The 25531-nt window shown below is 39.8% G+C and overlaps 1 protein-coding gene across 6 annotated transcripts in view; it reads left to right on the top strand.

Moving 5' to 3' along the window:
• Positions 1 to 15341, top strand: part of Kank (KN motif and ankyrin repeat domain-containing protein 2 kank) — a 190253-nt gene extending 174912 nt beyond the window's left edge. For all 6 annotated transcript variants that reach the window (XM_073957540.1, XM_073957538.1, XM_073957539.1 and 3 more), the window contains 6 exons: positions 393 to 1882; positions 7495 to 8109; positions 8169 to 8415; positions 14494 to 14706; positions 14773 to 14973; positions 15042 to 15341. In XM_073957540.1, the coding sequence (XP_073813641.1) occupies positions 393 to 1882; positions 7495 to 8109; positions 8169 to 8415; positions 14494 to 14706; positions 14773 to 14973; positions 15042 to 15224 (2949 nt within the window). In that variant the 3' untranslated portion in view covers positions 15225 to 15341. The remainder of the gene's footprint in view (positions 1 to 392; positions 1883 to 7494; positions 8110 to 8168; positions 8416 to 14493; positions 14707 to 14772; positions 14974 to 15041) is intronic.
• The last annotated feature ends 10190 nt before the right edge of the window (positions 15342 to 25531 follow it).

The raw sequence follows: 25531 nt of genomic DNA, 5'->3' as shown, positions 1-25531 counted from the left end.
TAGAAGCACACTTTCCTTTAGAAAGGGTCTCTGTAGAAGCACCCTTTCCTTTCGAAAGGGTCTATAGAAGCACCCATTCTTTTCAAAAGGGTCTCTAGAAGTACCCTTTCTGTGCTAGAAGCGCCCTTTCTTTTTGAAGTGGTCTCTAAGAGCACTCTTTCTTTTCGAAAGGGTGTCTAGAAGCATTTTTTTTCGAAGGGGTCTCTTGAAGCACCCTTTCTTTCCGAAAGGGTCTTTGCAAGCACATTTTCTTTCTAAAAGGCTCGTTGGAAGCACCCTTTCTTTCAGAAAGTGTCTTTGTAAGCACCCTTTCTTTCAGAAAGGGTTTTTGGAAGCATCATACATCTTTTATAGTTTCTTTAACGCATCTTCCTATTTCCCCCTCTTTTCAGAGCGAATTAAATCAACTGCGCGATGAAAAGCAACGCTTGCAACAAACCGTCCAGCGCAAGGAGGAAGAACTGCAAAAAGCCAAGGAAGCAAATCGTTTTTCCTCCTCACCTAGTCCAAGTCCGAAAGTAACCTCGTCACCAGTTCAATTCCAACCACATCGAATATCGCCCATATCTCTGGAAAGCATGGGAGCTCGCCTGCGAACTTCATCAACATCATCAGAGAAATTGACAAAAACCACCCCGACCACCCTGAAACGAGATGTTGGCACAATGTGTAGCAAACAAACCACACGGGATATTGCCGTCGGCAGTCCTCCGCCCATACTCAAGACCACTCGAGATGTAGCTTGTAATGCTGCCGTCACAGCGAATATCAATGAAAATCTCTACACCAAAATTGAGGTTGAGAAACGCATTGCAATGTCCATACGTCAACATGAGGAACAAAAGAAATTGGAACGTCTCAAGGATTTAATATCGGTTGGTACTCAAATGTATACACCCAAAAAGGATCTGAGGGATTATGGTGTCCAAACAAAGGCGGAGAAGCGTGTTACAAAATATAATGTCGGCATAATGGTTCAACCGGCAACTAGGGAAAGTTATACCAACTGCAAGCCGGATGTGAGGCATGTTGGCTGTTCCAATCACACTGTTAATGATATTCTCTGTCCCAAATGTTTGGTAACCAAGCATCATGTGGCCTGTGGCCCTGAAGAACCAAATGTGGAAACTAATAAATCGGTCTCCTTGAAGCTATTGGAAATGCCTGGACGCAGTAACACCTTTACCTTGGGCGAAAATGAAAAACTCAACATACAAAAGAAAACCCAATGGACCCAGTATACTCCTGTGGCGGTACATTCGTCAGGTTGTCAAACCTCCTTGGCCACGGTACATTCGGTGGGTTTGCAATTCTCACCCGAAATGCAAAGCAGTGGCACCCAATCGGCAATCGATACGAGTGCCAAGCAGACAGATACCCGTGATTTGATACGCCTAAATACCTCTCAAACCAATACCGAGGAAATTGCACCACCCACTCCACTACCTGCTGCCAAGGAAACCCGGCTACCAGCTCCCAAACCTGTACTCTTCAGTAAAGCCTCCAACACGGAAGTGAAGAATTTCAAGGACAACGGTGTCAACACTGCCCCCTTGGCTGCAACCAGCAATTGTGCCTCCAACACTGAAGCCATACACAAACGTGACATTGGCTGTGGAGATGTTGTCAAGCCTCACATTTCAATTGCTTGTGCCGATAATTACTGTGATTCCTGTAAAGATGCCATTAAAAATTTAGCTAAAGATTTCTCCAAAGTCTTGGCAAGTCCTTTGCCCTCGCGGGCAGCAGAATCGAAGATACCTCGTCCCAAGGCATTACCCAGTCCCACGCCACAGCGTCGGGTATTTCAAAGGCAAAATACTTATACCGTTACACCATCACCCCCATCCAGTCCGGTGGCGGAAAGGAAAAATGTGGCAAGGTAAGTTCAATAAATTTTATTTATCGCAGACACAAACCTGCAAAGGTAAGTGAGGTGAATTTGTGGTGAAGTTTTTGTTGTGTGAAAGGTAACCCAATAACTCACTGACCTAATCCAATGCAAAGAGTATGGTGGTGGGTGGAAATGAAACAAAACAATAATAAATTCGTTGTACCATGGAGCGGTTGGTAGGGTTGCCAGGCAATAAAGGAAAATGTTCCTAAATGGTGTTTGCGGGGATTTTTTAACTTAGTTTGTGGAGAATTATTTGTAAGAAGCAAATGGCCTGTCCCAAAAAATTACTCAGCCTTATTCTGAACGTAAATTCCTAGTGAGTTTACCCATTTTTAAGACTGCAGAGAGACACAACTCATGGACAATTTACCTTCAGAATAAGGCTGTATATTTTAAAAAAAATTTCAGTGGATAGTTTTTATAAATTATTTGTTTGGCAGAAAATTTATTGAGAACAAGAATTTATTCTATAGACAGCTGTAGGTTTCATTTTCCAAACTTATTGAGAATAAAAATTGATTGCTTCTTTTGAAGTTACTTCAATCGGATTTCCTAAAGCAGCGTTGAATATTTTTCTCTTAGCAAAGAGAAAAACTAGTTTCTAATTATCTGATAGTCCTTCGTTCGTTGTGTGGAGCGTCTCCGTTTGTAACTTTGGACCTCTCTCTAGATCATGAAAATCACTCCTGACCTATCTGTGGGCTGGGGGAAGCCCATCCACAATATTGTAAAAGGGATGTTCACGGCGATAACTTCTTCTTGTGCTGATGCACCGGTAAAATCGTTGTCTTCCCATAAAATGGTCCACTGGTGTCATAATGAGGCACCCTGTTACAGTCCTCAGGGTAGCATTCTGGCATGTTTGAATATTCTACTACTGCGTAGCGCAAACCTTTGCATACCACAAGAGCGGCGCAAACCTTACAAAGACCAGTCTACTGCTTTATAAGCGGTCAATAGGGTTTCTTCGTCAGCAAACCAAGTACTGCCTTGCCGATCAGAGGTTATAAAGTCGGTTGGTTTCTTCAGGACGAGAAGATGAGAGGTTGTCAGGACACGTCATTTATTAGACTGGCTGCCACAATGGTGATGTCTGGCGAGCTGTGACAATTTTCTCTTGTCCTCATAGGAGCATGTTCGTTCACTGTGCAAAATGTGGAGCTATCAATTTGCTCGGCCAGCGATGTACCCATCTGACTCATAAAGTCTTACTTCCTCCAACTCATAAAGTTTACAGTCTCACTAACTTTTTTGCGGAGAGTGTTGCAATTGTATTGCAGAAATGATGGGAGTAAGATGTTGCGTTTGTTGCTCGTATCCCTACAACGACGACGAAGTTGGAGCGCCAAACATAACTTCTATCGCGTAATTGTCCTGGATGCGACTAAGGCCAGTGCAGCCTCCGAAGTGCACCCCAATCTCTATAACCATTACATCTCACAGATATTGACATTTGATGTATGCGAATCTGCGAAACAGAACAAATTCACAGCCCGGGGGTTCTTCTTTATCCCTGCACGTACCAAAAGTGCTCGGGTCAGGCATTCCGAGACATATTGTCGCTCCCATGGTGAAAAAAAAACTGACACAGAACATATACTTGTTGAGGTGACCTCCCCTGGACGAAGATTCCTCCGGTCCATCCGGTCAATCCTGTGCATAGAACCGACTGCTGCTGAAATAAAGGTTGCTTACTGAATGAAAGCGTGCTTCTATAGACCCTTCTTTAAAGGAAGGGTGTTTCTATAGACCCCTCCTGAAAGAAAAGGTGATTCTATAGCCAATTTCTAAAAAAAGTGTGCTTTTATATATTCTTTCGGATATAAAGGGTGGTTTTATAGAAACTTTCTGATATAAAGGGTGCTTTTATAAACCCTTTCTGATATAAAGTGTGCATTTATAGACCCTTCCTGATATAAAGGGTGCTTTTATTAACCCTTTCAAATATAAAGGGTGCTTTTATAGACCTTTTCTGATATAAATGGTGATTTTATAAACCTATTCTGACATAAAGGGTGCTTTTATAGACCCTTTCTGATACAGAGGGTGCTTTTGTAGACCCTCTCTGATATAAAGGTTGCTTTTATAGACCCTTTCTGATATAAACGGTGCTTTTATAGACCCTTTCTGATATAAAGGGTATTTTTACGGACCCTTTCTGATAAATAAGGGGTGCTTTTATAGACCCTTTCTGATATAGAGGGTGCTTTTATAGACCCTTTCCGATATAACGGGTGTTTTATTGACCATTTCTTATATAAAGGGTGTTTTATTGAACATTTCTTATATAAAGGGTGTTTTATTGACCATTTTTTATATAAAGGGTACTTTAATAGACCCTTTCTGATGTAAAGAGTGCTTTTATGGACCTTTTCTGAAAGTAAGGGTGCTTCTATAAACTGTTCGTTAAAAAAGGGTGCTGCAATAGACCCTTTCTGAAAGACAGGGTGCTTCTATAGACTCGTTCTGAAAGAAAGGGGGCTTCTATAGACCCGTTCGGAAAGAAAGGTTGCTTCTATAGACCCTTTCTAAAAGAAAGGGTGCTTCTATAGACCCGTTCGGAAAGAAAGGTTGCTTCTATAGACCCTTCCGGAAAAAAAGGATGCTTCTATAGACCCTTCCTGAATGAAAACGTGCTTCTATAAACCCTTCCTGAAAGACAGGGTGCTTCTATATACCCTTCGTGATATAAAGGGTGCTTCTATAGACCCTTCGTGAAATAAAGGGTGATTCTATAGACCCTTCCCGAGAAAGGGATGCTTCTATAGACCCTCCCTGGATGAAAACGTGCTTCTATAAACCCTTCCTGAAAGACAGGGTGCTACTATATACCCTTCGTGAAATAAAGGGTGCTTCTATAGACCCTTCGTGAAATAAAGAGTGCTTCTATAGACCCTTCGTGAAATAAAGGGTGCTTCTATAGACCCTTCGTGAAATAAAGAGTGCTTCTATAGACCATTCGTGAAATAAAGGGTGCTTCTATAGACCCTTCCGGAAAGAAAAGATGCTTCTATAGACCCTTCCGGAAAGAAAAGATGCTTCTATAACCCTTCCGGAAAGAAACGATGCTTCTGTAGAGCATTCCTGATTAAAGGGTGCTTCTATAAACCCTTCCTGAAAGAAAGGGTGCTTCTATAGAATTTTCTGATAGAAAGGGTGCTTCTATAGACCCTTCGTTAAATAAAGGGTGCTTCTATAGACCCTTCGTGAAGTGAAGGGTGCTTCTATAGACCCTTCCGGAAAGAAAAGTTGCTTCTATAGACCCTTCCGGAAAGAAAATATGCTTCTATAGACCCTTCCGGAAAGAAAAGATGCCTCTATAGACACTTCGTGATTGAAAGGGTGCTTCAATAGACCTTCCCTGAAAGAATAGGTGCTTCTATAGACGCTATCTGAAGGAAGGGGCGCTTCTATAGTCCCTTCTGGTATGAAAGGATGCTTCTATAGACCCTTCCTGAAAGAAAGGTTGATTCTATAGACCCATTCTAAAAGAAAGGGTGATTCTATAGACCCATTCTGAAAGAAAGCTTGCTTCTATAGACCCTTCCTGCTTCTATAAACCCTTCCTGAAAGAAACGGTGCTTTTATAGAACATTTCTGAACGAAAGGGTGCTTCTATAGTCCCTTCGTGAAAGAAAGGGTCCTTTTATAGACCCTTCCTGAAAGAAATAAACCGTTCCTGAAAGAAATGGTGCTTCTATAGACCCTTTCGGAATGAAATGGTGCTTCTATAGACCCGTTCTGAAGGAAAGGGTGCTTCTACAGACCCTTCGTTAAAGAAAGGGTGCTTCTATATTCCCTTCCTGGAAGAAATGGTGCTTCTATAGTCCCTTTCTGAAAGAAAGGGTACTTCTATAGACAGGGCAGGGTGCCTCTATAGACTCTTACTGAAAGAAAGGGTGCTTCTATAGAACCTTTCTGAAAGAAAGCGTGCTCCTATAAACCTTTCCTGAAAGAAAGCGTGCTCCTATAAACCTTTCCTGAAAGAAAGCGTGCTCCTATAAACCTTTCCTGAAAGAAAGCGTGTTCCTATAAACCTTTCCTGAAAGAAAGCGTGCTCCTATAAACCTTTCCTGAAAGAATGGGTGCTTCTATAGAAGGAAAGGGTGCTTCTATAGACCCTTCGTGAAAGAAAGGGTGCTTCTATAGTTCCTCCTGGAAGAAATGGTGCTTCTATAGACCCATTCTGAAAGAAAGGGTGCTTCTATAGTACCTTTCTGAAAGAAAGGGTGCTTCTATAGTCCCTTTCTGAAAGGAAGGGTGCTTCTATAGTCCCTTTCTGAAAGAAAGGGTGCTTCTATAGTCCCTTTCTGAAAGAAAGGGTGCTTCTATAGTCCCTTTCTGAAAGAAAGGGTGCTTCTATAGTCCCTTTCTGAAAGAATGGGTGCTTCTATAGTCCCTTTCTGAAAGAATGGGTGCTTCTATAGTCCCTTTCTGAAAGAAAGGGTGCTTCTATAGTCTCTTTCTGAAAGAAATGGTGCTTCTATAGAGCCTTCCTGAAATAAAAGGCTCCTCTATAGCCTCTTCCTGAAATAAAAGGCTCCTCTATAGCCCCTTCCTGAAATAAAAGGCTCCTCTATAGCCCCTTCCTGAAATAAAAGGCTCCTCTATAGCCCCTTCCTGAATTAAAAGGCTCCTCTATAGCCCCTTCTTGAAATAAAAGGCTCCTCTATAACCCCTTCCTGAAATAAAAGGCTCCTCTATAGCCCCTTCCTGAAATAAAAGGCTCCTCTATACCCCCTTCCTGAAATAAAAGGCTCCTCTATAGCCCCTTCCTAAAATAAAAGGCTCCTCTATAGCCCCTTCCTGAAAAAGGGTGTTTCTAGGGTCCATAGAAGATATTTCCTGAAATAAAGGGTGCTTCTTTGGACCCCTCTGAAAGAAGGGTGAATCTATGTACGCTTTCTGAAGGAAAGGGTGCTTCATATTGCCGGCATTCCGGAATATATTGCCGCTTCCAATTAAACAAAATACACAAACACGACGGCTGCTAGACGAAGATTCTTTCGATGTTAAAAAGGAGGTGGAAGGAAGGATGTATCGAGACATTATATAACGAGAAACTGCGAATTCCCAGTTTGTAGCTGCAAGAAGCTGGAACATTCTGTATTCTAACGATTCCCTTCGTGTGCTTCTTTTTCCTTATCAAACTCCCCTATAACTTTACAGCGATAACCCTTATATCCTGCGCATGCTCCTTGCTGGGAATTCAACATACATCTTGAGCCCAGAGATAGCTAAATTCACCACACCCGCAAGAAGAAGATGCAAACAATAGCAATGACCTTCGCAGTAAATATTTAGTTAAGTTTGGGAAGCTTTGTAGCAGCTTGTTTTTGTGTGTGCGTGTGTTTTTATTTGCAAGAGGAAACAAAAAAAAAAAAAAAAAAAAAACAATTTTATTAACATTAGCTAAATTATTAACTGATTTTTGCATAACGAGGCCATCATTCCGTTTCCCATGTTTTGGAGTCTTGGCAGTTTCACTTGCTATCCTTTGATAGTAAGTGGCTGTTCCGCATTGCTATTAACGTAATTCCGCAACTTACTATACTATACATAAGCAAACAAAATAACAATTTAACTCTTCTTTACAGTTCACTGCAGGAGAAACCCTCAGCCTTTCATCAATTGGACAGTGCTGGAGAATCTCAAAGTTTCATAACTGAACCAGTGGCCAGCAGCAGCGGCTCCAAGAAAGCCATTGAAGAAAAGTTGAATGAGGAGGAAACGGATAGCAATGGCAACAACAGCGGATCCCCTGAGACATCACCAAAACGCAAATCATTATATGACCTCAGTCATTTCGATGATAATGAGCTCATTGTGCGAGAAGAGACACGTGTTAGTATAAGTTGGTCGCGTGATAATTCTCCGGCACCAACAGTTACTTTATCCACTTCAATGAATGGTAATGATCAAGACCTACCTGAAGTCGAAGAAACTGTTGCTACAGAGAAACCAAAAGCTGATGATGAAAAGCCCAATGAAGTGCAACAGCAACAGCCGGAAACTACTCAGCAACCAACAAAACAAGAAATATCTCAGGGAGCTCGCAAGAAAACTTCACTTTTGCCCTCACCCATTAAATCTAGTCAGGCGAAAACAATTCCCAAACCGGAAGAGGAAACGCCAAAGGAAGAACCCAAAGCCCCACCATCCAAGGCTTTGCTGCAGAAAATTGCCACTCGTGAGGCAGAACCTAGGAAAAAGTGAGTATTAAATTTAGATTTGGAAAGATTTGAAGTTATATGATGTTTTTCCGTTTTAGGTATGTACCACCCACAAACATGTTGGTTGCCTGCAAGTCCATTAATAATTCGTTGCTAAAGAAAATGGGTGCAAAACCCATCTCCTCGTTGAGCTTGAAAACTTCGAAGCAAATCATCCAACAAGAATGGTTCCGTATTTCCAGTTCGGAAAAGGCCAATCCCCATGAAGTGGAAGATTATTTGGATTGTTTTGAGGAATTATCTGTGCCATTGTTGGAATATTGTGTCAATATGGTGGATTCGAATGTAAGTATGCAGAAAATGTTTCTGATGGTGGAGGATTTTTATTGGGAACAAAAGTTGATAACATATTTCATATACAATTTTATAGGTCTGAGGTAATATTGAGTAATTTTTAAGCTCCTAGCCTTATAGCTACAGAGGGTATTGCCTATCTATCTTTTAGCGACACAATACGGAACCATATTTTAAACAAAGATAGTCCTTTTTTATTCTGATTCGAATGGTATATGACTTTTTGCGGAAATACGTACTTTTCGTACGTACTTATGAGCCGTCCAAGTTCACTAGAAAGCCTTAAACCCCATTTCTAGAAGTTCTAGTTTCAGCGCCAAGTTTGGCATCTATCTATAGTAAAAAGTCTTAATTTTCGATCGAAGACCGGCTAGTTATTGGAGACCTTAGTCTAAGGATGAGTGTTGTGTCAGGTGCCGCTAAAGGACATTTGTTCCCCGTCTCAGACCCCTCTGTCTTTCCGCTTCTTTAACACGATAACTCTCGCAGCAACGAATCGATTTGGTCTAAGCCTAGATCAACTGCGAAGATGGGCCATATTTTTCCACTCATTCGTGAACCTGATCCACAAAAGTATTCAAGGTAATACTTGTAGTTCTGATTACAACCATATAACCATTTCGTGGTCAAGTCCATATTGACCAAAAGGCCTAAAAAACACTGCAGGCAACAAATAAAATGACTGATGAGCAATCCCGCCATGGCCGGACCCTAGGAAACATTATTGCGGCCAGGGGGCGTCACCTGGCACATACATGTTCGTTTTTATTTTGGGAGCGGAATGTCCTAGAATGTCTGCTCCGAATTCTTTTGATCTATGCCGGGGTGGAGAGTATCTTCGGATCATGGTGTTGCTCCCGTTGTCACCGTCTCCTATACCATAGGTCGGTGTCAGTGACATGCAATCAATGCCATTAATGGATACATTTCGAGAATTGTACAGGCCTGACCAATCCTGGGGGAGCTAGCGATAGGGATATGTTGTATCGTGCTGAGCCAACTTGAACCCCAGTGAACCTTTGTCATCGTCATCAGATTATGAAACTTCCCCGAAATCTGTTCCAGTTCCTGCCAACCGTTTAACCGCGATGGTCTTCGTGTGAACACCAATGAGATTGTGGATTTAGTAATCCGGGGTGGGATAATGGTCGCAGCGATCTATTAACAAAACTGAACAGCAACTGCGGAGTTGAAATGGATATAACGTAGTCTGCTTGGATCGTACGAGAAGTGGAGGTGTTGTACTTCCAATCCTATTGCACCAGTCTGCCCATTTCGCATGAGTTTGACTCTAATGACCCATAATTCGAGTTTATGGCGGAATGTGAATATCCCGGCGATTAGGAGCTGTGTTCCACGTTTTTCGCCTGATATCGGGCCACTGTTGCAAGACAATTATCGAAAGGTCTTAGAAGATTTAATTCGCATCTATAGTTAAGGGAAATGACTAGAGAGACATAGCGCTGGTTGAGCAAATAGGTGCCTCTACATTTTACACAGTAAACGTGGAAGCTTCCACCAGGTTTAGATGAGACTGCCATAGTCCGACTGACACATTCATCGTGTCTGACGAATGACGTGACTTGGCTAGCCATCATTTACCTTGGGTCGGATCATCTCCCTATCATCATAACCAACCGACGTAAACCTCTGAATGTCGCACTTTTCCTAACTATGGGAAAGAAAATTGAGAAGGATTCTGATAATTCACCAAACAAACACTTTAGAGATATTCGGGTAGCCGAGAGAATATCCGAGACATCATCACTGCTGCAGCCCCTCGCCATAAAGATACTTGAGGCGTTTGTGCTCCCCAGCGTTGAAAGCAGCATTATATCACAAGACCACTCTGCGCCATTTCCACACATATTAGTCGAGGTCTCAAACAGAACAGGTCGTGCCACAGAACGGTGATAGTAGCTTTGGTCCTGACTAAAGCATTTAACACGGTTAGTCATGCTAAGCTGTTCGAGGATCTTCTATGGGCAACAAAACATCTCTGAGGTCTTCTGTTGACAACATAAAACCTCACGAAACAGATATAGGTTTTCTTTAAACAACAAGAGACCTCCAGAGATCTTCCATAGACAACAAAAGATCTTTAAAGGTCTGTCATAGAACACCAAAAAATATCTTGGGATCTTCTGTGGATAACAGAAGATTTAGATTTAGACAACAAAAAACCCCTTCGGGTCTTCTTTACACAACAAGGGACAAAGACCTCTTGAGGTCTTCTTTATACCACAAAAGACCACCTGAGGTCTTCTATGGACAAAATAAGACCTCTTGAGGTATAAATAACAGAAGATTTCTTGGGACTTTCGTTAGACAACAAAAGTCCTCTTCTTTAGACAAAAAAAGACCGCTAGAGGTCTTCTATAGATCACAAACGACCTCTAGAGGACTTCTGTAGGCAGCAGAAAACCTATTCTGATTTCCTAAAGAGATCCGAAGACTTATTGAAGTCTTTTATAGGCAACAAAATACCACTTGAGGTTTACAAGAATTCTTGAGGTCTTCTAGATACGACATATGTCCTCTTGAGATCTTCTATAGACAAAGTTAGACCTCTTGATATATTCTATAGACAACTGTTGGCCTCTTGAGGTCTTCTTTTGACAACAAACTGTAAAAAGGACATTTAGAGGTCTTCTATAGACAGCAGATCTTCTTAAGAGAACAGAAAGCCTCTTGAATTTCTTTTATAGGTAATAAAATATCACATGAGGTTCTCAAGAGACACCATTAGACCTCTTCAGGTCTTCTAGAAGAATCAAAAGACCTCTTTAGGTTTTCTATAGACAAGGGAAAACCTTTGGAGTTCTTCTGTAGACAATAAAAAAACCTCTTGAGGTCTTCTATAGACAACAGAAGACCTCCTGAGACTGCAGTAGACCTCTTGAGGTCTTCTTTAGACAACAGAAGACCTCTTCAGGTCTTCTTTAGACACCAGAAGACCTCCTGAGACTATAGTAGACATCTTGAGGTCTTCTTTAGACAACGGAAGACCTCTTGAGATCTTCTAGAGACGACATATGTCCTCTTGAGGTCTTCTATAAACAAAGTTAGACCTCTTGTTATATATTTTATAGACAACAGTAGGCCTCTTGAGATTTTCTTTAGACAACAAAAGACCTATAGAGGTCTTCTATAGATAACAAGCGACCTCTAGTGGTCTTATATAGACTTCAGAAAACCTCTTCAGATTGGCTAAAGAGATCAGAAGATCTCTTGAAGTCTTTTATAGGCAACAAAATATTACTTTAGGTCTACAACAGACAACACAAGACTTCTTGAGGGGGGAACATAAGAACTCTTGAGATATTTTATAGACAACAGTTGACTTCTTGAGGTCTGCTTTAGACAACAAACGACATCTAGAGGTCTTCTGCAGACAGCAGTAATCTTCTTCGGAGTTTCTAAAGAGAACAGAACACATCTTGAAGTCTTTTATTGGCAATAAAATACCACTTGAGGTCTACAACAGGTACCACAAGAACTCTTGAGGTCTTCTAGAGGCATCAAACTACCTCTTAAGATGTTCTGTAGACAGTAGCAAAACTCTAGAGATTTGCTAAAGAGATCAGAAGACCTCTTGAAGTCTTTTATAGACAACAAAATACCACTCGAGGTCTACAACAGGCAACAAAAGACCTCTTGAGGCCTTTTATAGACAACACAATACCTCTTGAGGTGTTCTATAGGCAATAGAAAAGCTCTAGAGGTATTCTATAGACATGAGAAAACTTCTTCAGATTTGCTTAAGAGAGCAGAAGACTTCTTGAAGTCTTTTATACTCAACAAAATACCACTCGAGGTCTTCAACAGACACCTCTTCAAGCCTTTTATAGACAACACAATACCTCTTGAGGTGTTCTATATACAACATAAGACCTCTTGATGTATTCTATAGACAACAGTATACTGCTTGAAGTCTTCTTTAGAGAACAAAAGACCTCTACAGGCCTTCTATATATATGAAACGACATCTAGAAGTCCTTTATAGACAACAGTAAACCTCTTCAATCCTCTTTAGATCTTCTGTAGAAAATAAAATACCACTATAGATAACTAAAGGCATCTTGAGGTCTTCTGGTAAGTAAAAGTCATTAAAACATTTTTAAAAATGCAAAACCGACCTTTAAAATTTTTGGCGGAAAAGTTTTATAGCTGCAGGCAACTTCAAGAGTCAAATTGAGGGTAGTTTCATCAAAACAATGTAGACCCTCAAAAATGGACCCATGTTGACGAATTTTAGTGAAGAAATTTCGTGACCACTGAAAATTCCCGAAAGTTGGGAGGTATAGTTATATGGGGGATATACCAAAACATGGACCTATGTATATTGACGATTATTTTTGAAGAGACAAAATTGTAGCTAAAATACCGGGGGGGCTATACCAAAACATGGACCTATGTTGACGATGTTTCGTGGAGATGTTTCATGACCACTGAGAACCTCAAATGTCAAATTACAGCTAGTTCGGTTAAAAATTGTAACTAAAATGCTCAAAATACGGAAAATCGGGAGGTACGGTTATAAGGGGGCCATACCAAAACATGGACCTATGTTGACGATGTTTGGTAGAGATGTTTCGTGACCACTGAGAACCTCAAATGTCAACTTGCAGATAGTTCGGTTACAAATTGTGGCTATAATTCTCAAAATACCGAAAATCGGGAGGTACCGTTATATGGGGGCTATACCAAAACATAGACCTATGTTGACGATGTTTGGTGGTGATATTTCATGACCACTGAGAACCTCAAATGGCAAATTACAGCTAGCTCGGTTAAAAATTGTAGCTAAAATTCTAAAAATACCGAAAATCGGGAGGTACCGATATATGGGGCTATACCAAAACGTGGACCTATGTTGACGATGTTTGGTGGAGATATTTCATGACCACTGAGAACCTCAAATGTCAAATTGCAGATAGTTCGGTTAAAAATTGTGGCTAAAATTCTCAAAATACCGAAAATCGGGAGGTACCGTTATATGGGGGCTATAACAAAACATGGACCTATGATGACGATGTTTGGTGGAGATATTTCATGACCACTGAGAACCTCAAATGTTAAATTGCATATAGTTCGGTTAAAAATTGTGGCTAAAATTCTCAAAATACCGAAAATGGGGAGGTACCGTTATATGGGGACCATACCAAAACATGGACCTATGCCCATATCCTTTGGGATATAAGTTTGTTGATCACTAGGAACCCTAAGTGCCAAATTATAGCTAGTTCGGTCTGCAAATGTGGCGAATACCGTCAAAATACCTCAAATCCCGAGGTACCGTTATATGGCGGCTATACCAAAGAGTGGACCGATATAGCCCATCTTCGAACTTGACCTGCCTATGGAAAAAAGACCCTCGTGTGCAAAATTTCAGCACTCTATCTCAATTATTACGGACGCTAGAGTGATTACAACAGTCGGACAGACGGACATGGCTAGATCGTCTTAGAATTTTATCCTGATCAAGAATATATATACTTTATAGGGTCGCAAATGATTAGTTCGATGTGTTACAAACGGAATGACAAACTTAATATACCCTCCATACTATGGTGGAGGGTATAAAAACAAAAATTAAAAATGCAAAAATGTATTTTTAAAGTCCACGTTAGTAACGTATATTTTTATTTTAAAAAAATCCAAAAATACATTTTTAGAAATCCAAAAAATGTTTTAAAAATCAAAAACTATTTTTTTTTTAAATCGAAAAAAATATTTTTAAAAATCCCAAAATAAATTTTAAAAATCCAAAAAAAAATCCGAAAAATTGTTTGTTGGGTATTTTCTATAGATAACAGAATACCCCTTCATTACACAACCAAAAACCGCTTGAAGTCTTCTATAGGTAACATAAACCTCTTCAGGTAAAATAAGACTTCTTGAGCACTTTTATCGACAGCAGAAGACGTCTATCGGTCATAGTTTTATGTATTATTAGGTCTATTAGGTTATTATATTTCATCATAATTTCCTAACAGATTTCTTGTTTACCGCTAAATTTATTGAGAACAAAAATTAATTGTGTCTTTTTTCCTCTTTCTCTTCCAGGGCAACACCGCCATGCACTATGCCGTCTCGCATTGTAACTTTGATGTTGTGTCCATTCTTTTAGATTCAAAGGTTTGCAATGTAAATCAAATGAATAATGCCGGATATACCAGTGTAATGCTTGTGTCATTGGCTAAATTGAAAAATCCAGAACATCGTACGGTCGTTGAACGATTGTTTCAGATGGCTGATGTCAATATACGGGCAAAAAAGGTAAGTCATAGAGGAGAACAATTTTATAAAGTATTTTTTTGATAATTTTATTTTTTATTTCCATAGCATTGCCAGACAGCTTTAATGCTGGCTGTGTCGCATGGTAACCTGGAAATGGTACAACTTTTATTGGCCAATGGGGCCGATATTAATATACAAGATGAGGATGGCAGTACGGCCTTGATGTGTGCCGCCGAACATGGACGCAGTGATATTGTTAAGCACTTGTTGACACATCCTGATTGTGATTCATTGATACAGGATGCGGTAAGAGGATTTGGTTTTTTATTTAATTTACAAAAAAATAATAATAATGTTTGGCTAATTTTTTTTAGGATGGCAGCACAGCCTTTAAAATTGCCTGGCAGGCGGGCCATCGTGATATTGGTGTTTTCCTCTATGTCCATGAACAAATGTTGCGCAGTAAAATGCCCAATCGTCCCGACACAGCCCCAGTGAAACATAGTCCGCCTCCAACATCACCACGTTTTACCCATAAACGCCAACCCTCGAAATAAATAATAAGTTTTTAGTTTTGTATTTTAGGAGGCCAGTGAACAAGTTATATATTTATTTCTACTGCGCTTACGCACACACCCACAAAACAGTTGGGCATTTTAAATGCTTATTTAGTTTTTTTAGAAGAACAAAAATTAATTTAGTTTTGTTACAACTTAAGTGAAGAGAAAAAAAGAAACAAAAGCTGGCATTTTTAAAAATATTTGTTTAGAAAACAGTTACTTATTTTAATTGTTAAGTTTTAATGTTTAATTTTTATAATAAAATAATGTTAAGAACATTCCATGGGGTAGATACACAAAAAGTTGAAATGCACCCCTCCCCCCAAAACACAAGTCAATTGCAAACAATTTTTGGAAATAAGCAATCAACGAAGACACTAATCTTTTAATTACAAATATTAAATATCATTAGCAATAAAGTAAAGAAATTTTAAGAAGATTTTTCAAATCAAAATATTTTTCCTCTGCTTTACAGCTGAGGGTTATATAAAAAAGACACTCAATTTTAATAACAAATTTTATAAAAGCACAATTTTTACTCTATGCGGTAAACGATAATCAAATTTTCTATAAAGAAGGCACAACAAATTGCAACACTTGAAAACAATCAAAGCAAGTCCCTCCAGGAAACACAGATTCCAAAAATTATTTTTTTCAATTTCAATATACAAATTGATAATCAGAAATAAATTATACAAATTTTAAAAAATCGTTAAAGTAGAATTTACAATACCAAAACAAAGATAAAATCATATCAGAAAAAAATTAATTAAAACAATCTAAGGGTGGAATGAATTATGGATATATTTTAACAAAATATTTGGTCAAATAAATATTTCCTTAAATGTGCTTAATTGAACGGGAAAACTTTAAACCTTCCATCCTTCCCAATAAAAATGTTTTCTTATATCAATCAATTAGTCTGTTCCAGTACTGCAAGAATCTAATAATTTGTACCTTTTTTCGATAACATAAAGGAAAAAAATGTTATCGTAGTAAAAATTAGTAGCCTCTTACAGGTTCTGGAACAGAGCAAATATGTTATGCATTCATATCACAATTATAGTTGAATATTGTTACTTTTGTATTTTTCTTCTCAATGACATTTTAAGTAGAGTGTAGACTATTTTCAGTAAACTTAAAAGCAAAAACTTACAAATATTTTACTTAAATATAACAAATAATAAAGTAGTTTTGAAAATAATTGTTAACATTTTAATATACATTTACGTATGTAGTACATACATATATATAAACAAAAATGCTTATTATTTTAATTACTATAACTATGTATTTTTAAATAATATTTATAGTAGTGTTTTAAACATAAACAAAAATAAAGTGGAACTTTTCATTCGAAAATTAAAAAAAAAATTAAATGGATTATTATTAAGAGTGGATAATTTTCTATCAGAAAGGGACTATAGACGCAGCCCTTCTTTCAGGAAGGGACTATAGAAGCACCCTTTCTTTCAGGAAGGGACTATAGAAGCAGCCCTTCTTTCAGGAAGGGACTATAGAAGCAACCTTTCATTCAGGAAGGGACTATAGAAGCAGCCCTTCTTTCAGGAAGGGACTATAGAAGCAACCTTTCTTTCAGGAAGGGACTATAGAAGCAATATTTCTTTCAGGAAGTGTCTATAGAAGCACTTCTCCTTTCAGAAAGGGTCTATATAAGCAGTCTTTCCTTCAGGTAGGTTCTATAGAAACATCTTTTCTTTCAGGAAAGGACTATAGTAGCACCCTTTCTTTCAGGAAGAGACTATAGAATCACCCTTTCTTTCAGAAAAGAAATATAGAAACACCATTTCTTAGGTTAGGTTAGGTTAAAGGAAGCGTAGCTGTCATATTGGACAGCCACTTCACTCGGAGACCTTATGGTCCATTGTGTTCATACTGTAGGGGGTTTGAAAGAGAAGAAATGTATATTACATGGAAAAGAAGAATAGATATCAAAGAAAGAGTTAAACAAGGTAATGGAGTAAAATAGTGTTAATGGTAGAGAAGTCATTGAAAAGGATGTTTTAGATATATGAGCGAGAGAGGAGAGTTTGCCACGCTAAGGCGCATTGGTTGGATCTCGTTGAAGTCATTTTAAACCTTTGGCCAAAAGAAGCAGTTTCGTCGGCTCGACTTGGCAGAACGTTGTCAGAGATGTTGTGGTGTGTTCACCCACCGTTCGAAGTCTCATGGTCATGAGCACTGGACAACGACAAAATAAGTGCTCAATCGTCTCTGTCTCTTCTTCATCTTCGCATAATCTGCAGTAGTCGGTTGTGTCGTCTCTATCCCATATGTAGGTTAGAGATCTTATCCTGCAGTGTCTTCTTTCATGGAGAGAAGGGATATAGTTCTTCGCTGAGATAGGTTGGGCCAGATTGCCTTTGATACCTTGCAACCGGGTTCATTGTTCCAAATCTGACCAGCCTTGTCCCGGTAAACTTGTTCTAGCTGCCGCATAAAATGACACAAGGGTGGCTTGATAGAGTTGTCGATTTCAATTTCGGTTGACTCCGATCCGCTACGTGCCAACTCATCCGCTATCTCATTGCCTTCGATATTGCAGGGACCCAGCATAAGGTAACGATTGATTTTATGTCTTCCAGAGCTTTCCTGCAGTCCAAGACCGCAGCAGACTTGATTGAGTGGGATTTAAGTGATTTAAGGGCCGCCTGACTATCCACGTAGATAGTCACCGGTCCAGTTATGTCCCCTTTTTTATTGCTTATCAGCTCTGCTGCATTCTTAACTGCAAAGATTTCGGCCTGGAAGACACTAGAATGCTCGTTCAACCTGTATGAGAGCCGTATATTGAGGGTATCACTGTAGACACCTGCTCCTGTTCCCGTTTCCATCTTGGAACCGTCGGTATAAACCTCAATACCGAGTAGAGGTGGGGAATTGTGGGTCCAGGCCTCCCTGTGGGGTATTCGTACATCAATCTTGTCGAAGTGTAACTGTGGTGATATGTAATCACTGATTACCTCCGATCCCAGTTGAAATCCGGATCTTCGTAGGATAGAGGCATAACCATAATCAGTGTTGCGCCATGAGTTTGTCTCTTTGAGACGGAGAGCACTCTTGGCTGCCAACTCTTGAACTACAAGATTCAACGGGTGAAGATCAAGTGGACGTTGAGTGCTGCCTGTGGAGTGATTTTCATAGTACCGGTAATTAATAGTGATGCCGCTCTTTGAACAGTGTTTAACTTATGAAGAAGCGTCGTCTTGTTCAAAGCATTCCACCATACCAGAGAACCATAGGTAAGGATTGGGCCCAGCTCTTACCTATAGAGATCTTGCAAGAATAGAGTGCTATTAGACCTCTCTTGGCACGTTCTTCGACATTCCTTTTCCATGTTAATTGATGGTCCAGGATGATGCCGAGGTACTTGGCTTCTAGAGACAGCTCCAAAACAACCCCATCAAGCATTGGTAGTGTGAATGGTTTGACTTTCCTCTTTTTGGTAAACAGGACCAGCTCAGTCTTAGACGGATTCACCCCAAGTCCATTGTTGTAGCGCCCATCTTGATAACTTGACTAGAGCTCCTTGCACGAGTTCCGATAATGTTTGTGGGAACTTACCGCTGATCATTATGACCACGTCGTCGGCATAGGCAATCGTTTTTATTCGTAGTTCATCATATTCCTTAAGTATTTCGTTAATCACCAGAAGCCACAGTAGTGGCGATAAAACGCCACCTTGTGGTGTGCCCCTTTTGACAGACTTCCGAATGGAAGTCTCACCGATATTTGAATTGATTATCCTGCTGCTAAGCATTCCGTCAATCCAATTGATCAATGTAAAATAAATACCAAGGTTAGAGAGTGTGTTATGGATAGATTCAAGCTTTACATTATTGAAGGCACCTTCTATATCGAGAAAGGCTGCTATCGTATAGTTTGATCCCTCCATATTCCTCTCGATGAAGCCCACAAAGCACCCTTTCCCATGAAAAGGGTCTAACAAATCACCTTTTCCCATGAAAAGGGTCTAACGAAGCACCCTTTCTTTAGAAACGGTCTTACGAAGCACCTTTTCCCATGAAAAGGGTCTAACGAAGCACCCTTTCTTTAGAAACGGTCTTACGAAGCACCTTTTCCCATGAAAAGGGTCTAACGAAGCACCCTTTCTTTAGAAACGGTCTTACGAAGCACCCTTTCTTTTAGAAAGGGTCTTACGAAGCACCCTTTCTTTTAGAAAGGGTCTTACAAAGCTCCCTTTCTTTAAGTAAGGGTCTTACAAAGCTCCCTTTCTTTAAGTAAGGGTCTTACGAAGCACCCTTTCTTTTAGAAAGGGTCTTACGAAGCACCCTTTCTTTTAGAAAGGGTCTTACGAAGCACCCTTTCTTTTAGAAAGGGTCTTACAAAGCACCCTTTCTTTTAGAAAGGGTCTTACGAAGCACCCTTTCTTTTAGAAAGGGTCTTACGAAGCACCCTTTCTTTTAGAAAGGGTCTTACGAAGCACCCTTTCTTTTAGAAAGGGTCTTACGAAGCACCCTTTCTTTTAGAAAGGGTCTTACGAAGCACCCTTTCTTTTAGAAAGGGTCTTACGAAGCACCCTTTCTTTTAGAAAGGGTCTTACGAAGCACCCTTTCTTTTAGAAAGGGTCTTACGAAGCACCCTTTCTTTTAGAAAGGGTCTTACGAAGCACCCTTTCTTTTAGAAAGGGTCTTACGAAGCACCCTTTCTTTTAGAAAGGGTCTTAGGAAGTACCTTTTCTTTTAGAAAGGGTCTTAGGAAGCACCCTTTCTTTTAGAAAGGGTCTTAGGAAGCACCCTTTCATTTAGAAAGGGTCTTAGGAAGCACCCTTTCTTTTAGAAAGGGTCTTAGGAAGCACCCTTTCTTTAAGAAAGGGTCTTACAAAGCACCCTTTCTTTTAGAAAGGGTCTTACGAAGCACCCTTTCTTTTAGAAAGGGTCGTACGAAGCACCCTTTCTTTTAGAAAGGGTCGTACGAAGCACCCTTTCTTTTAGAAAGGGTCTTACGAAGCACCCTTTCTTTTAGAAAGGGTCTTACGAAGCACCCTTTCTTTTAGAAAGGGTCTTACGAAGCACCCTTTCTTTTAGAAAGGGTCTTACGAAGCACCCTTTCTTTTAGAAAGGGTCTTACGAAGCACCCTTTCTTTTGGAAAGGGTCTTATGAAGCACCCTTTCTTTTGGAAAGGGTCTTACGAAGCACCCTTTCTTTTGGAAAGGGTCTTACGAAGCACCCTTTCTTTTAGAAAGGGTCTTACGAAGCACCCTTTCTTTTAGAAAGGGTCTTACGAAGCACCCTTTCTTTTAGAAAGGGTCTTACGAAGCACCCTTTCTTTTAGAAAGGGTCTTACGAAGGGTCTTACGAAGCACCCTTTCTTTTAGAAAGGGTCTTACGAAGGGTCTTACAAAGCACCCTTTCTTTTAGAAAGGGTCTTACAAAGCACCCTTTCTTTTAGAAAGGGTCTTACAAAGCACCCTTTCTTTTAGAAAGGGTCTTACAAAGCACCCTTTCTTTTAGAAAGGGTCTTACAAAGCACCCTTTCTTTTAGAAAGGGTCTTACAAAGCACCCTTTCTTTTAGAAAGGGTCTTACAAAGCACCCTTTCTTTTAGAAAGGGTCTTACAAAGCACCCTTTCTTTTAGAAAGGGTCTTACAAAGCACCCTTTCTTTTAGAAAGGGTCTTACAAAGCACCCTTTCTTTTAGAAAGGGTCTTACAAAGCACCCTTTCTTTTAGAAAGGGTCTTACAAAGCACCCTTTCTTTTAGAAAGGGTCTTACAAAGCACCCTTTCTTTTAGAAAGGGTCTTACAAAGCACCCTTTCTTTTAGAAAGGGTCTTACGAAGCACCCTTTCTTTTAGAAAGGGTCTTACGAAGCACCCTTTCTTTTAGAAAGGGTCTTACGAAAGGGTCTTACGAAGCACCCTTTCTTTTAGAAAGGGTCTTACGAAAGGGTCTTACGAAGCACCCTTTCTTTTAGAAAGGGTCTTACGAAGCACCCTTTCTTTTAGAAAGGGTCTTACGAAGCACCCTTTCTTTTAGAAAGGGTCTTATGAAGCACCCTTTCTTTTAGAAAGGGTCTTACGAAGCACCCTTTCTTTTAGAAAGGGTCTTACGAAGCACCCTTTCTTTTAGAAAGGGTCTTACGAAGCACCCTTTCTTTTAGAAAGGGTCTTACGAAGCACCCTTTCTTTTAGAAAGGGTCTTACGAAGCACCCTTTCTTTTAGAAAGGGTCTTACGAAGCACCCTTTCTTTTAGAAAGGGTCTTACGAAGCACCCTTTCTTTTAGAAAGGGTCTTACGAAGCACCCTTTCTTTTAGAAAGGGTCTTACGAAGCACCCTTTCTTTTAGAAAGGGTCTTACGAAGCACCCTTTCTTTTAGAAAGGGTCTTACGAAGCACCCTTTCTTTTAGAAAGGGTCTTACGAAGCACCCTTTCTTTTAGAAAGGGTCTTACGAAGCACCCTTTCTTTTAGAAAGGGTCTCACGAAGCACCCTTTATTTTAGAAAGGGTCTTACGAAGCACCCTTTCTTTTAGAAAGGGTCTTACGAAGCACCCTTTCTTTTAGAAAGGGTCTTACGAAGCACCCTTTCTTTTAGAAAGGGTCTTACGAAGCACCCTTTCTTTTAGAAAGGGTCTTACGAAGCACCCTTACGAAGCACCCTTTCTTTTAGAAAGGGTCTTACGAAGCACCCTTTCCTTTAGAAAGGGTCTTACGAAGCACCCTTTCTTTTAGAAAGGGTCTTACGAAGCACCCTTTCTTTTAGAAAGGGTCTTACGAAGCACCCTTTCTTTTAGAAAGGGTCTTACGAAGCACCCTTTCTTTTAGAAAGGGTCTTACGAAGCACCCTTTCTTTTAGAAAGGGTCTTACGAAGCACCCTTTCTTTTAGAAAGGGTCTTACGAAGCACCCTTTCTTTTAGAAAGGGTCTTACGAAGCACCCTTTCTTTTAGAAAGGGTCTTACGAAGCACCCTTTCTTTTAGAAAGGGTCTTACGAAGCACCCTTTCTTTTAGAAAGGGTCTTACGAAGCACCCTTTCTTTTAGAAAGGGTCTTACGAAGCACCCTTTCTTTTAGAAAGGGTCTTACGAAGCACCCTTTCTTTTAGAAAGGGTCTTACGAAGCACCCTTTCTTTTAGAAAGGGTCTTACGAAGCACCCTTTCTTTTAGAAAGGGTCTTACGAAGCACCCTTTCTTTTAGAAAGGGTCTTACGAAGCACCCTTTCTTTTAGAAAGGGTCTTACGAAGCACCCTTTCTTTTAGAAAGGGTCTTACGAAGCACCCTTTCTTTTAGAAAGGGTCTTACGAAGCACCCTTTCTTTTAGAAAGGGTCTTACGAAGCACCCTTTCTTTTAGAAAGGGTCTTACGAAGCACCCTTTCTTTTAGAAAGGGTCTTACGAAGCACCCTTTCTTTTAGAAAGGGTCTTACGAAGCACCCTTTCTTTTAGAAAGGGTCTTACGAAGCACCCTTTCTTTTAGAAAGGGTCTTACGAAGCACCCTTTCTTTTAGAAAGGGTCTTACGAAGCACCCTTTCTTTTAGAAAGGGTCTTACGAAGCACCCTTTCTTTTAGAAAGGGTCTTACGAAGCACCCTTTCTTTTAGAAAGAATCTTACGAAGCACCCTTTCTTTTAGAAAGGGTCTTACGAAGCACCCTTTCTTTTAGAAAGGGTCTTACGAAGCACCCTTTCTTTTAGAAAGGGTCTTACGAAGCACCCTTTCTTTTAGAAAGGGTCTTACGAAGCACCCTTTCTTTTAGAAAGGGTCTTACGAAGCACCCTTTCATTTAGAAAGGGTCTTACGAAGCACCCTTTCATTTAGAAAGGGTCTTACGAAGCACCCTTTCATTTAGAAAGGGTCTTACGAAGCACCCTTTCTTTTAGAAGCACCCTTTCTTTTAGAAAGGGTCTTACGAAGCACTCTTCCTTTTAGAAAGGGTCTTACGAAGAACTCTTTCTTTTAGAAAGGGTCTTACGAAGCACTCTTTCTTTTAGAAAGGGTCTTACGAAGCACCCTTTCTTTTAGAAAGGATCTTACGAAGCACTCTTTCTTTTAGAAAGGGTCTTACGAAGCACCCTTTCCTATGGTAATTATCTTACGAAACAGCCTTACGTATGGAAAGGGTCTTTTAGAAAGGGAATATAGACGCACCCTTTCTTTCAGAAAGGGACTATAGAAGCCGTCTTGAGATCTTTTATTGTCTATAGAATATCGCAAGACGTCTTCTGTTGTCCAAACAAGACCTCAAGAGTTCTTCTGTTGTCCATACACGACCTCATAAGTTGTTCTTGTGTCCAAAGAAATTCTTCTGTTGTCCATAGAAGACCTCAAGAGGTCTTCTGTTGTCTATTTAAGACCTCAACAAATATTCTGTTGTCTATAGAGGTCCTCAAGAGGTCTTTCTTTGTCTATAAAGGACCTTACGAGGTCTTCTTTTGTCTATAGAATACCTTTTGTTGTCAAAGAAGACCTCAAGGGGTCTTTGGTTGTCTATAGTAGACCTCAAAAGGCCTATGAAAGACCTTAAACGGTCTCGTGTTGTCTAAAACAAGTAAGTACGTATCAGTCAGCTGTGCTGACGGAGAAATACCCTCAGCCATTGATCAAAAAAAAAAAAAAAAACCAAACACAATAATTATGCCGTATATAAAATATATTGATTTTATATCACGAGTTTGCTTTAAAATCTGTAGGTACCGTAACGTGGGCTTGTACCAAATCATTGACATATACCAAACTTTTTTGGCAACCAAACTTCCTCATAAAGGACTCACAATATTAAATTATGTTAAAATAAGTTTGAGGGAAATTTTTGAAAAAGTTTTAGAGTTATCTTGCACAATATCCGACAGGGTTTTGAAGCTTTTGGGCCATTATCTTAGGAAGTATTGACTTACTCCGGAACAAAATGTACCATTGTAAATGAGGCCGCTCCAACAATCTAATGAGAAAGAGTCAAAACGATGCGAGAGGAGCTCCTAAACTTCACTTTATCCGAATTTTGTGTGGGAGGTACCCGAAGAAGTGGACCGATATAGTCTATATTTCAATTCCATACTAGACTGGATGAAATAATACGATGCGCAAAGCCTGCATCAATCAAAAACTCCCTGCGAGGATTATCTTGCGGATTTGCCATTTTGGTTGGTGCCGTCAGGGTTTCTTGGAGCTTTTAGGCCTATATCTCAGGAATTATTGACTTACTCCGGCAAAAAATTGTACCGTCGTAAAGCGAGCCACAAAAAAAACTTACTGAAAAAAAATTCAAAACGATCCGTGAGGAGCTCTTAAACTTCACTTTATCCGAATTTTGTGTTGGAGGTACTCGAAGGAGTGGACCCATACAATCCATATTCCAACCTGATACATGACTGGATGAAATAATACGATGTGCAAAGCCTGCACCAATCAGGAAGGATTATCTTGCGGATTTGCCATTTTTTTGGTGCCGTCAGAGTTTCTTGGAGCTTTTAGGCCAATATCTCAGGAATTATTGACTTACTCCGTCAAAAAATTGTACCGTCGTAAAGCAAGCCACGAAAAAACTTACTGAAAAAAGTGCAAAACCATCCGAGAGGAGCCCTTAAACTTCACTTTATCCGAGTTTTGTGTTGGAGGTACCTGTAGGAGTGGACAGATATAGTTAATATTGGAGCCAGATCTGTATATGTGCAAAGTTTTGACCAAATCGATTGCTACCTTCGAGAGTTATCGTACAGACCATTTTACAGACAAATTTTGAACTTTTGTGGGGGAGGTACCAGAAGGAGTGGACAAATATCGCCCATCTTCGAACTTAAACTAAGTTTGGACAAAATATTACGATACCCAAATTTGGTTCGAATCGGTTGAACTTTTCGAGAGTTATCGTGCGCACAAGCCAGTCAGACAGACATTTTTCGTATCAAAGTGTATATCACGAATATTGTCAATTATTTCATATTCCATTTCAGAAAAACGGGATAATTTTTTTCGCGCTACATCAACGATTTTTGATACGTAGGTTAAGAAAAAAATTCCCAGTACGAATCTGGTCGCGAGCCAATTTTTGGTTGTTGCGGACTAAAGTTATGGCGTTTTTATGAAAGAAAATATTATAAAAATGCAAATTATTTTAATGAGCACAATTGCAAAATGTTACACAGAATTCGCGGAATGTACATAAAACTGATAAATTATTGAATATAAATCAACTTTTTTCAAAATGAAGGCCCAGTTAGTGGTCATAAAATAACATAAAATTTTTTGTGGATCAAAACTTCACGGCGAATCAAATGAGACTACAATCATACAGATTGGTGTTATAGTTTCGATGTTACAGCCAAAA

Source organism: Musca autumnalis, unplaced genomic scaffold (genome assembly GCF_047663935.1).
Source record: "Musca autumnalis isolate F117 unplaced genomic scaffold, ASM4766393v1 scaffold_5, whole genome shotgun sequence".
Classification (NCBI taxonomy): Eukaryota; Metazoa; Arthropoda; class Insecta; order Diptera; family Muscidae; genus Musca; species Musca autumnalis.
This window is presented reverse-complemented; position numbering and strand designations above follow the sequence as displayed.